General features: G+C 42.6%; 1 protein-coding gene across 1 annotated transcript; it reads left to right on the top strand.

Moving 5' to 3' along the window:
- The first annotated feature begins 346 nt into the window (after nt 1-346).
- On the top strand, nt 347-13,006 carry rnd3a (Rho family GTPase 3a). The gene is made up of 5 exons (XM_026159145.2): nt 347-633; nt 941-1,028; nt 10,507-10,616; nt 11,760-11,894; nt 12,069-13,006. The coding sequence occupies exons 1-5, from the start codon at nt 484-486 to the stop codon at nt 12,315-12,317; spliced, it is 732 nt and encodes a 243-aa protein (XP_026014930.1). The 5' UTR covers nt 347-483; the 3' UTR covers nt 12,318-13,006.
- Nucleotides 13,007-13,749: the final 743 nt, after the last annotated feature.

Genomic DNA, 13,749 nt, shown 5'->3' with positions numbered 1-13,749 from the left:
ATAAAGGAAAGGCAACATAAATAGTTTGAATTGCCTTATACTGGCGCTGTTCTTCTTGTAAGTCTAAATTTTGCGCACAATTCACTCTAAAAAACTGGCAAATGGAAACTATAATCTGATTTACTTTACTGATTAAAAAAATATCTTAGTTTGTGTTTTATTGTTTTGATGTTGAAGCTGAGGTTTGTGTGTAGTCCAAACGGGGGCGCCATCACGGTGCCTGGCCCGGCGTGCGTCTGTGTGGAGGCTCGCTGGACGAAGGGAGGGACGTGCCTCATCCCGACGGACGGAGAGCTGCTGCCATTGGCTCCTGCGACGTTATAAATGTAGGCAAATGGAATTTACCGGCTCAGAGCAGGCGGAGACACCGGGGGAGGAGAGCAGGCGCGCAGGCTTGGACGCACCGAGACCAGCTGCTTCTCGACGGTTCACACACACCCACCCACCCAGGATTGGACTCATTTTTAAAAACGATTCAAATCAATGAAGGAGAGACGCTCGTGTCAGAAGTTATCTCTGAAATCCAGCATGGATCCCAGTCAGAGTGTGAAGTGTAAGATAGTGGTGGTGGGGGACAGCCAGTGCGGGAAGACTGCGCTGCTTCACGTGTTCGCCAAAGACTGCTTCCCTGAGGTGAGACCCTGCAGCCTGCTGGACATGATGCATGTTAATAACACACACTGATACCACGACCAGCGCATCTCATTGTTCTTCTGAACCTGGCTGTGTCACGTGGATTGTTCCAGTAGTGATGAAGGACATTCATGTTGTAGTGCTTGATACGTGTTGGGATCTGAAACCTAAACGTAGTAGTACCAACACCTTTGTAGTACACGATCGTGGTAATAGGGTAATAAATCTAACGTTGCTCAGTTTCTTCAAAGTTTAAAACCTGGCAGGCTTCCTCCCTGACCTCCCCTCTTCTAAATGTTTCCTGCAGAGCTACGTCCCCACTGTGTTTGAAAACTACACAGCCAGCTTTGAAATCGACACGCAGAGGATCGAGCTCAGTTTGTGGGACACCTCAGGTAATCCTCACTTCCAACAACCTCTCTGTCTGACTCATGCTCCAAGTGTCACCTTGTGTCAGTTGTGGCGGTGGTGTGGACATGTTCTAACATGCATCTCTGTGATCAGTCACTCAGTTGCTGATTTGAATGATATGGAGCTAGTTTATTATTAACTTTGTGGGGTAGAATTCACCCATGTTTGACTGCGTCATAAATAAATAACAGGTTTTAGCCCAGAATGTCCAAATCAGGAGACAGGAGAGTCCCAGGGCAGCTTTGTTTTTTCTCAAATAATGAAATTAATCTCTGACCCATTTCAATCAATGTAGCACAGTTAATCCTTTCCCATAGTCTGGAGTCGCTGTTCCTCGAAACCGCACGTTTCCCCTCAGATTAGATCGGGGCTTACCTTTTACCTACATGGAAACGTTCAGCCTCGTAGCTCAGTTCGAGCGCAGGAACGCCTCAGTGGAATGGATCTGATTTATGAATTCCTCCCAGCTGAGCAAAGCTTAAGTGGAAACAGGAAAGGAAACATAATGATAGGCTGAACAAAGCTCATATTCATACATCTGGTGAACACACTTTGAAATTCATCCTGCTTCCTGTGCTTTTCGGGAAGGTTGAGCAACATTGGCTCAGCAGCTTTTTTTCTTTTTAATCTCCTGCGGGTTAGACTTTGTGTTTGGGCTCTGAAAACCAGCATCGTGTGTGTGCGTGTGCGTAAACAAACCCATTTTCCCATCGATCATTGCCTGAGCACTGAATAGCACAGCAGCGAGGTGTATGTTTCATGTGTGTGAGCATGTGGTGTTTGTGTGGGAATGAGAGGAAAATCCCTGGCCTGGAATTCCTGAGTGACGTTTGGGTAACTTGAAGACCGAGGTCAGCTTGAGATCTTTCTTTCTTTCTGAAACGTCAGACCGGAAAATCCAACAGCAGCTTCTTAAAATCCAGATTTCTGAGCTGTTTTATACTTCAGAGCAAATGAAAGTAAAAGCATCTGCAGAGTGGCGCTCCTTTGCCGCCTCAGTAACTCTACAAGAAAGTGAAACAAGGACATCAAATTGAAAATTCCTTCATCCCTCCAGTTTTGTGTGTAAATGTGGAAAGGCGAAGAAATGAAAACTGGCCCGAGTGAGAATTTTCTTTTATTGAATTGTGTTGGCTGCCTGCCTGGAGCCATTTTTCTTTTTCTCTCTGTTTCATAAAAGGAGGGTTGGGGGTGGTTTCCTATTAGATCATTGGATTTTAGAAGGTGCCAGATACCCCTATACCAACCCACCCCTACCTTCACTCCAAACCCACACCCAGCACACGAACACACACACACAGTGACCAATTGATGCAGCTTTCAGCTTGACTGGTCCCTTTTTTTTTTCTCCTTTTTTTTTTTTGAAACCCCCATCTGCCACAGCCAATCCAATTGATCCCTTATTTCCTGAGGTGTGTGTGTGTGTGTGAGACCCAGGCCTGCACTCTGACAAAGACCAACACGGAGGGAGGAAGACAAACATTGTGGACTGCCACCCGCTCTTCCCCTCCCTCTCAAACACACACCTCCACACACACACCGAGGTGGTCTTTGTTCTGCAGTGATGAGTGGCCTAATGAGCAGCCTGCTGTTTATGTGTTTGTGTTTAAAGGGGATGGTGAAGGGAGTAATTCGGCCCATTAAGGTAAATTCCTGCCAGTTATACAGCCTTCCATTTGCCCCCCTCTCCCCAACCTACTTGTCTGCTCTAGCATTGCCACCCCAGTCTCAGGGTGAGGTCCGCCGGGGCCAAGGCGCGAGCCTTTGATGCTTCTTTCACCAACAGGGGAAGTGGTTTACGTTGTCTGCCTGTCTGCCTCCGTGTCTGAATGAGCAGGAAAAGTGCTTGTTTGAGAGTCAAACAGGAGGATAGGAAAACCGTGTGGGTAAACAGAGCAACCCCCGTGGCTCAGCACCTGCATGCCTTAGGTCTTTTCTCGTTTTACAGAGTGGAAATGAGCATGGATTATTTTTTTCAAATCAGAAAATCCACCAACCCCACAAAACATAAAAAAAAAAACCCCAATTCAAGCATCAAATTCTTAGATTTGGAAAGCAACCACCAAGTAGGAGTTACCCTTTTTACAAATGATGGCTCCGACTTTTTTCCCTTATTCAGTGGGTTTCATTTTTAACTCCTTGGTGTTGGAACAACAAGCAAAAAAACGAAACATTCACAGAGCTTTGGTTTAGGTGACCCATTTCTACATACATTATATTCGCTCTCTGTTTTGGTCTCCATCAGCTCCTGCTGTGACCACCAGCTGCTAGCCAATCTGCTCTGCTGTGGCATTTGTTGTTTTTAAAAATGTATCCTTTCTCTGAAAACAGCTGCTCGTTGCACCTGGAAACAGTCATTAAGAAAGACCAAGACTGTAAAGCTATGAGCAGTTAGACCAAAACAACAAGCTGAAAGATGCTAAAAGGCCAAGTAGTAGAGCTAAAGGAGACCGGAGACTTTCTTTGGTCATATGACCTCTTTGTTTATATTAAAATGTCGATGAAAGCAACTTCAAAACTGCTGTCGTTTCTAATCGTTTCTGTACTAATCCGAGGCTCACAGAAGATTGCTTTAAACTGATTTTGCACTTTTCACAGTTGAAATATTCATAATATACTTACGCTGGAACTGAACTGCAGGAAACGGCTTAGTATTTTCATACTTCCGAAATTGGTCTTGCACAGTTGTTCCAACTGTTAGGCAATTTCCCAAAGCTACAACAAATACGTTTTCGAGCTTAACAGGAAAAATAAAAGAACTAGAGGAGTTCAGACTTTTCCAGTTCTAGAAATCCCAATGGGAAACATCAGACCCAGTGGATCTCATTTGACAATATTTATCACAGGGAATATATATATATGGGGAAAATTAGTTTTTTTTTTTTTTTTGTTTACTGCGCACATTCAAAGTTGACCCACTTTGCAAAATGGGAAGAAAGACAGATAAAGGAGTTGTAATGGAAGATGCATAATAGCAGAGCTTGGTCAGAGCAGACAGATCATCTTGCCCTTCTATAGTTACTAGAGCATATCACATGTCCTGTTTCCCATGTAGTGCAGGACAGCTTAACTATGGGACTTTTGCATGCACTCAGTAAGCTCCTCTGCTACTCTCTCTCTGACACACACACACACACACACACACACACACTCCCCCCCCCCCCCCCCCCCCCCCACGATTCTTCAGTCTGTAACCATTGTTGGATTGGATCACATTTCTGGGTTCAGCGAATTGGAGCCGCATGTCTGGCATTCCTCAGACTAAAGGTTTCTACTTCCTCCACTACAAAGACCCCCTTTGTACCCAGCAGGCCCAGATCCTCAGCCAGTGAAAGAGAAGTGGTGTGGATCACTAAAGCCTTACCTCTTTTCCAGAGGGGAGAAATCGAATCACGGTAGAATTTGCTGACCGACAATGGGATGGTGATGGTGAAGCAGTGTATGAACTGAAGGGCAGTGGGATCCTGGTAGAGATTAATGGACTTCCTGTCTGCTAATGTCATGGAAGGACTTTTTTTTTTTTTTTTAAACACCTGACATTAAAATCCATGTCCGGCCTTCACACTGAGCACTTTGCATTCTTGGCTCCCCGTGCATGTGTCCTGCCAGCCCATCACTGAGAAACATCTGACTGTCCTAAATGCTTCACCAGCATCCTGTTTGGCCCAACTCTTGACTCTTACCCAATTTGTACTTTGTTATTGTGGCCAAAGTAACCTCTCGAAAGCTTGTATAAGTAAAGTTTATCATATCTCAATGTCTTTTCAGGAAGTTTCTTTCAGCTGGATTACACAATTTGAGAAGGGAAATAGATTTCCTGTTTTCAGCCCTTCTGGTGGACTTTCTTCAGTTACTGATTTCGAGACTTTATCATGGCTCATGGAGTGCCATAAGATAGTATTGTATCTTAAACAAATTTAGCTACACTGCAATCGATCCTAGTGTAACGTAATGTGCCGTGATGTACTGAAACGGTACAGTATAGTGTAAAGTACCAAGCAGTAATCTTGAGCCACCTCTAGCTTCTTTATATTTATTGAAACATGAAGAAATATAAATCCAATATACGGAAGAAAACAATCAGTTTTTACAATTTCATTGGAAATTGGCAACATTTGCTGAAGTATTTGGGAAGTTTTTTTTGTCTTTCAATTAAGTAGTCTTCAGGAATAGTTCTCCAGGCTTCTTGAAGTATTATGTATGTATTATGACACATGACACACATTTATAATGCTAAATCTTAATGGTTGCTCACCTATTATATGTTGCATAACTTTCAATAATATACTTTTTAAGGTATTAGAGCATGTTGTAGTGCATCATAGTGAACTTTAACATAACACACATGCACAACAGGGGCGACAGTGGCTCAGGTTGCCCCCTACACATCCAGTGTGAGTGTGATAAAAGTGCTAGGCTATGGGACTCGTAGTAGAAAGTGCTTTGAGTGCTCAAACTGAGTATAAATGTGCTCCATAAGTACCAGTACATCCAGTTACCACTTACATGTGTTAACACAACATGTTACAATGGTATTGCTATATTAGATTTGGCTATTTAACACAGTACACACTGAATTATTAAATTGCGTCCAAAGATATCTTTTGTTAACCTGCTATATTTGAGCATATTTTGTGATACCAAAGGTTACTTTATTAATCCTTCATGTCCAGATTTTAGATTTACACAAACAAATATCATGGTAACCACAGCAACTACAGCAGATAGTCATAAGTGTATAAGTGCAAATTGTAGTGCGTGTGCTTGGCAGGCGAGCCGTATAAACTTGATAGTGCTGTATTTCTAGACGTGCCTGTCAACATCTGTTGTTTCCACAGGTGTCCCCCAAAGGCCTAATGCCTCTTTTTATGTATTTATGCACACACAAGCTCACCGCCCAGCAGCTCCGTTCTGCTCAGCTATGTTAGCTATGCAGTAAACCAGCAGGCCTGCAGATCTGTTGCTATACATCCAGACTGTAGACTGTCAGCCACAGCTGGCTTACCTCAGGTCTGCATGTGCTTGTGTGAGATAAAGCAAAAGCTGTTATTGTGTGAAGTTGTATGTCTTTAACATTATGGAATATTTTGAGATTGCATGAATAGACCAGAATGTGTTTTCCACATTATTTCATGTAGATTCATTGCATTAATTGCATTGCATTTATTTATTTCTTGATCACAACAACAGTGAGCATTTAGTGGCATTCTACAGTTTCCGCTTATGTCATTGTGCCCAACAGCAAGACACAAGACAGGCTATGGTTAATAGGAGGCGAGAGAGGATGGAGGACATATCGAAAGGACAGAATAAGGGAGGACAGGGTGTGTGTCTTTCTTCCAGATTTAGAGATCCTGTGGGAGAACAATGACAGGAGCTAATTAGATGACAGTTACCAGGTCTTTGTGTGTGTGTTAGCTGTGGGATTTCCTCTTATCTTTCCATTTGGCAGGAAGATGACCTTAAAGCAGAGGCTGGTCTCAGATGCAGAGCTAACGCAGTAACGACTCTAAACAGCTAACAAAGAAGGAAACATCTGCTATTAAAAGTTATTAGCAAAACGCTTCCATAGAGGGTCGAATTTTAAATGCACCATGTTGAAATTGCAGTGGATTTACGTTGGATTTATTGCTATAAATGCACTAACGTGCAGGTAAATTCACAGAAATATGTGCAGACATAATAACACAGCAACTTCACACTGCAGCTCAGATACGCATTTCCTCTCATTAGGTTAATAAAAACAGTCTATTCATTGTGAAATGTCAACCGATTCTACAGCATGCCCTTTTAGTCGCAAGGTTTTATTTTTCCACTGATTTGTTCCAGGCTACGAGCTCTGGAATAAAAACAATCGAACAGCCCATTGTGGTCATGATCGATTGCGAGACGGTCATGAAAGAAATAAATTCTTGTGGTCTTGTGGGGGATACCACCTTCCTCCTCGCCTTGTATTTGCTGTGCTCCCTTGATAACAGTTCAGCATCTGGCCTTTTGTTTAGGCGGTATCACCTATCAGGCTGCTTTCCAAAACACTCAGAGTTCCCATCCAAACTACACTGTTTAGATCAAGACATCAAAATAATTTATTCAGTTCATTCCAACACTAGATTTTAGGAGCAGGTACAGATTAATAGGGAGCAAAAAAATTCAGGTTATATGCATCAATGCAGACACGTCTTTGATAGGCCAAGATCATAATCATAATCCTTTTTGAGCCAATATATCAGACTGTATAAGTTAGCTCGTGAAGTTGAACTTTTGTAATGGTGATACTGTGGATTTTACTGTTAAGACTGGAAATACTTCGTTTGTCCCATGTTTGGGAAAGGCGACCGCCTTCTTGGGAAGTCCACCACAACTGTTAAGGAGTTGAACGGATACACACAATATACCGATGAGGGTGATAAATCTACTGCAAAAAAAACCTATCCTGAAAACACATGTGGCTACCTCGACATGACACTGGATGCGACAAGAAAGGTGGCTCTGACTGAGAAACCACATGCTTATTGGCTAACGACTTGTGATTGACAACTACCAGTTGACCCAAAACAAGCCATGATCTCACCGGGAGTGTCCACAAAGGTCAAGACAGGTCCCAGACTTGTTAACCCTCTACTGCATAGCGTTGCCCTGAGGCAACAAACCACATTTTCATGCCTTACACTGGCCCTTCAAAAAAGAAAAACGTTTTTTTTTTTCGGAAATAATGCTACCAGGCACATCTCTTTCCAATAAAACGATGAGTTGAAGGTGGTGTGACTTTCATTTGGGGGGGGCAGGACCCCTTTCTGCAAGCTGCAGTACATGAGAGACCTCTCCATTAGGAGGCAAGATAAAGATCACTATTTTACATGTTTATAGTGAAATAAATGTATATTAAAAATACTTGTATGTGCATGAATATGTTAAGAAGCATATTTGTTTGTTCTACTTTTTTCAATTTATTTATACAGTAAAACTTAATTTTCATTCGTTGCCTCAAGGCAACACTGCGCAGTAAGCCTGATATTTTTTCTTTTTTGTTTCAGGCAATATAATGCATTTGCATATGTGTGTAGAGATGTGTTTGTGTGCATTTATATATGATAATAGTCAATGTTTTTTTTTACTTTACAATCTACTCATAGTTAGAGGATATGGATGTAAATACCTTTTATGGAAGGAAACCAAGGGAATGTGCACTTTCTGTCCTCAGAAATGAGGAGTGGATCCCTGAATGAGGTTTGAGGGACACTTAGGAGCTCAGGGGTCAGTTGATAAAGTAACTGTGTCTGTGTGTGTGTTAGTGCCCACACATCAAGCAGGTCTGGCCAGGATCTGGTATCAAGTCGGCACTGCTGGCTGACTTCTGACATGATAAGACGTATGTCATCCAGGCCTGGCATAGATGGCACTGTCTATGTGATGGCATGCCATTTCTGGCTTGATTGTGGCTTGGTTTATGTGGCCCAGGCCTACAGAAAACAGGTCTGGCCCAGATCTAGAATCAAGCTGGCACTTCGGACTGACTGGTGTTTTGGCAGAGTGTATATCAACCAGATGTGTGCCAGGTCTGGCAATGACGCCACTGTTTATGCAATGGCATGCCATATCTCAGGTGGTAGAGCAGGTTACAAACTGATCGGAAGGTTAGTGGTTCGATCCCTGGCTCCTCCAGTCTGCATGTCAAGAGTGAGAATGTGTATGAATGATTTGAAGCGTTCAGTTAAGCGAAAGTGGGTGAATGTGGCATGTTGTATAGAGCACTTTGAGTAAACTGGGAGAGTAGAAAAGCGCTATATAAAAATCAGTCCATTCACTGTCTGAACAGAGTTTCGGCATGTTACTTTTGCACTGTTTTGCATGTTCTGGCACATGTTGTCATTGCATGGCTTGATTAAGGTACACATTAGGCTGACATCTGGGGCCAGAGCTGAAACTGTTCTGGGCCAGCAGTGTGTCTACAACTGGCCTGTGGCTGCACATCACCTACAGATGGCCCACATACTGCAATGAATGACGGCCCTTTGGTGGCCCAGATAACTTGCTTATGAATATTTCAACTGTGAAAACTTGCTATTCATAAAGCAAATTAGCAAGAACTGCTAGCAATTCTTGCTAACAATTGAAAGGAATTAAAACATTTAGCAGTTGTTAATGACTGACAGCTAATGACAGAAAATGCAAAATAATGAAGTGCAATGTCTCAGCAGCTTTTCTCCTCAGTCTGTAAAATTATTGCGTTAGTTTACACTTTAATGTAATTTTTAGTGTAATAAAATGTGTATATGTTGGCTAAGATCATTTTTTTGTAAACATTGCTAAATGAAAAGCAGTTCTGCCATTAGCAAAGCTTAATGTGCAATTTTTCATGCCAAGTGTTGAATTACATGCAATATTAATTCTTGTGTAGTTCTATATAATAACTGGGATCTCCTGCATATACATGGAGTGGAACATTATGGACATGGATATTTGAGATGTCTGTACACACACTTTAGTCGTGCTTTGTTGTGTGGGGCCCAGGCCTGGAAGCATTGTTTAAAACGATGTCATCTCCCATCCAGACTGTTTAGATTAGGAACACCAGCACTTGTGTGTGTGTGTGTGTGTGTGTGTGTGTGTGTGTGTGTGTGTGTGTGTGTGTGTGTGTGTGAACCAGTGCATTCCAGAATTTTCTCTGCAGCCGTGTTTATAAAAGACTTCCCAAGGGAACCTAAAGTTACCAAAAACAAAATTCCCCAGATTCTTGGCAGCTGCTTGTGTGTGTGGTCACTTCTTGCTTGCCATGTGATCTTGACTCACCTTGACATGACGGCAAGCTCCCCTCCCCCCAACCTCCAATGCGCTTCAGTCAGGCAGTGAGATGGGCGTCGCCCTTGCACATGGTTTCAATTTGAGGAGGGAGTCATTTCCTCGCTCTGAAGTTCTATTCCTTCAGAGAGATTTTCTGTTTCGGTAAACGATCTTGTTGTAGTCAGCACATTTTTTCTACTGATGCGGCACTATTTGTTTTTCTCGCCTAGTTGCCATGGATTATGGCTGAGCTGCAATCATGACGTATGAGAATAACTATCTGTAGTGCTCAAGTGATAATTTGGTCTTCCTTGTGCTTTCTTGAAACAGACTTTGATCCTGCCCCTCACTCGAATACTGTTATTTCATTTGTTTAAGCAAAAGCCTTCAATGCTAGACATATTTCAGGTCTTCCAATAAAAAATGAAATCTATAAAGTTTTAAATAAGAACACCTCAAGTTTCTTCTGATGTCCCTTGAGCTGGATCCCTGCGAAGATTATCCAATAATAGCAAAACTGCAAATTAAATCAGGAACATTTCTTAGCCTGAGCTGGCCACGTGTTTCTTTGCTGTCTGTTGGAACAAAAGAGGGTGCTCGCACAGTTATGCATACAGCAGTTTTGTCCTTGCGCAACAGTGTGTGAATACAGTTCAAGTTTCTTGTTTTCCTTTGTTTTAGGATCTCCATACTATGACAACGTGAGGCCCCTGTCCTATCCCGACTCCGATGCTGTGCTCATCTGTTTCGACATCAGCCGCCCAGAAACGCTCGACAGCGTAATGAAAAAGGTTTGTTGCTCCTCTCGGGCAAATCCATGCAGGAAACACGTCTTTAAGCTCTATTTTTAAACATTCCACTCAAGTACTTTGATTTTTGTCTGAACTGGTGACAGAGGCCTGGATCAAAGGTCTGCAGTCATTTCTTTTTTCTGTGATCTCAGTCATGTGAAGTCGTATAGCTGTAATGTGACTTCAGTGTCAGGTCAAAACCCTGCAGTGGCTGGACGTGTCACTGGCTGATTCTCACATGTCCAAACGTGTGCTGTACATCAAGCAACACAGGTGGTGTCAGTCATCTGACTGGTGGAGAAACTACAAAATGTAAAAGTCATTATCTTCCCACATTAAAACACACCTGGCATGTGCTCCTATTTTTGCAAGGCATTTCCTGTTTTTGCGCTGCTTTCTGCCGACCTGGAATGTTTTTTCAAAGCAACTCACATTTACCAGAATTAGCGGTCGAGACAGAAACAGTTTTGTCTTGCTCATTAGGAACAGAGATGACCTCAGATGCACTGAGATTTTTTGTCCCTTTCAGTCTGCCGCTTTGATGGGTAACATTAGTTATCTAACCATTTGTTGTCTTGTGTTGCACACTGTAATTGAACCTGTCGTGAGTAATTGGGAACACGTCATATACAGCTAATTGCTAAGCTTGAACTGAAGTTTAAAGTGCTTAAAGCTGTGCTAGTCGAAGAATGCATTTCAGACGATGAACGTCTACATGAGACTTAACCTCGGTTTAGGCTTTTAGGTTGTTCAGACACATTTTACAAACAAACTTCCTCCTCAGATGTCAATGAACTTGATCCCCTGACCAGCCAGACAGCCAGCCCTGAGGCACATTAGCCTCAGATTAAAGCCCCAAGAGAAATGCCATTGATCACAGAGCGTTTATTGTTGTCAGGGAGGAAACATGGAGATTACTTCTAGTTCCTTTCTAGGGTTCAAAGAAATGAGGGGCTTCAGGAAGTGGCAGCTTTAACCTTTGTACTTAAAGGGCAGGTGAGGGGGGGATTTCATCAAATTCTTTATTACAGCAACAAACATTTGAACACACTCACAAGAAAAACATTGTTTTAAAACACAAAATTTACTTTTTTTTATGTCAGAACTCCTGAATGATTGAGGCTATTTTGTCTTTCTTCACAGTGGAAAGGTGAGATCCAGGAGTTTTGTCCCAACACCAAGATGCTGTTAGTCGGCTGCAAGTCGGACCTGCGCACCGATCTGAGCACACTTGTGGAGCTTTCCAACCATCGACAAGCGCCAGTTTCTTACGACCAGGTTTGTAGATTAAAAGAACATTTTGAAATGGTAGATGGTTCCAATTTCCTGACTCTAATCAGGTCATTGCCATGTTTAATTGACCCCTGTGAAAGTGTGCAAATCCTTTCGTTATTGACGCAAGCTCTTTACAAAAAACAGAATCTCAGTAAGCCTGAACGTTTTCCTTCTTAGGGTTCCAGCATGGCCAAGCAGATCTCGGCGCCCTACATCGAGTGCTCGGCCCAGCAGTCAGAAAACAGCGTCAGAGACATTTTCCATGTGGCCACGCTGGCCTGCATCAACAAAAACAACAAAAACGTCAAACGCAGCAAGACCGCCCGTGCTAGCAAGAGGATTTCACACATGCCTGGTAGACCTGACCTGGCGGCCGTGGCCTCGGACCTCCGGAAGGACAAAGCCAAAAGTTGCTCGGTCATGTGATTGCACCGACCAAATCAGATCAGACTGAGGAGAATGAGGACAGAGCACAGTGCAAGCAGGAAGTTATGGGGCAATGCTCCCTCCTGCATGCTAAAGACCCCTTATTTGTCTGGAAAGGGGTTCTATAAGCTTAATTCATGTACATGTTACTGGAATACTCTGCACCAATGAAAACTCAATGCATAGTAAGCATCCCACTCAACGCGGCCCCCACCCCTGCCCCACCAAAAGAGGAAGCTATCTATCACCTGCCTGGGGATGTGACCTGCTTCCTCTGGGAGGACAAAGCGGATGCAGTCAAGGCTTTCCATGCTAACAGGAAATGAGCAGGGGGAATGATGTCATTAGGAAATGCTCATTTATAAAAAGATGCGTAGGAACATGTGGTCTCCTGAATAAGAGCGAGAGCCGGCAATGGGGTGGTAGGTAGGGGGGTGCTGCCTCAGGGGGAGGAAATAAAGAGGAACTGCTGTTGTTTGTGCTGGATCAAAGACTTCTTCCTCGGAGGGCTTATACAAGAACTCGTCACTGTGGTTTGAAACTGATTCACTCCCACCTCTACTCCTGTAACTGTTAGTCTGTGTGCAGAACAGATTAGAAGAATTTCTTAATTTCTTTCAATGGAAACATGAAGCTGAGTGTCCCCTGTCTCTGATATGTTGTCGGTGTAATGTGAAGTCATTGGTGTATAACTGTGTCATTGCTTTATTTTCATCCTGATGAGATTGAACCAATACTACATTCTCTTACATCAGCAACTATGGATAGACTCATGAAAACAAATGCACACTGCAACAGTGCAGGTTAGCCTTTTATTTTCTCCAAAAACAGAAATGGTGTACTTTAACCCTTTTGTTGGGCCCTAAATGGGTCCAGTGAGCTTTAGCTTAACAAAAATTAGCAACCAAAAATAGAACACTGTATATGAAATATGGACATAGCCACTGTGACTTATCCACAACCCTAATGCTAGCCACAACCATGTTGGGTTTTTTTGAACGAAAAGTTACATTTTGGACAAGAAGATGAAGTTGTGACTTAATGCTAACGAGCTTTGTTAGCTAGCTCCATTTGAATATAATACACAAATGTCAATTGACTGATAAAATACTAGAATTTTGCTCCCAGATCTGAGCTGGATGAAGATATATTCGCATCCAGATACGTAACTTGGATTAACAGAAGCAAACCACAGATAAAAGATAGATGTAGCAAGTGTGATTTCACCTACTGATTAGTAAGCTAGTCGGCTGCCATCTTGGTGATTTGAAATTAGATTTGAAGCGCAAGAGGCAGATATGACTGAGATACCAATGGAGACCATGGAGACTGTATATTTACAGGTTGTTAGCTAGTGAACTAGCTAACAGTTGTAGTTAGCTATATCCTTCATTCTATAATGAGGATCATTACAATTCTTTCTCATTATGAA

This window comes from Astatotilapia calliptera, chromosome 23 (genome assembly GCF_964374335.1).
Source record: "Astatotilapia calliptera chromosome 23, fAstCal68.1, whole genome shotgun sequence".
Taxonomy (NCBI): Eukaryota; Metazoa; Chordata; class Actinopteri; order Cichliformes; family Cichlidae; genus Astatotilapia; species Astatotilapia calliptera.
This window is presented reverse-complemented; position numbering and strand designations above follow the sequence as displayed.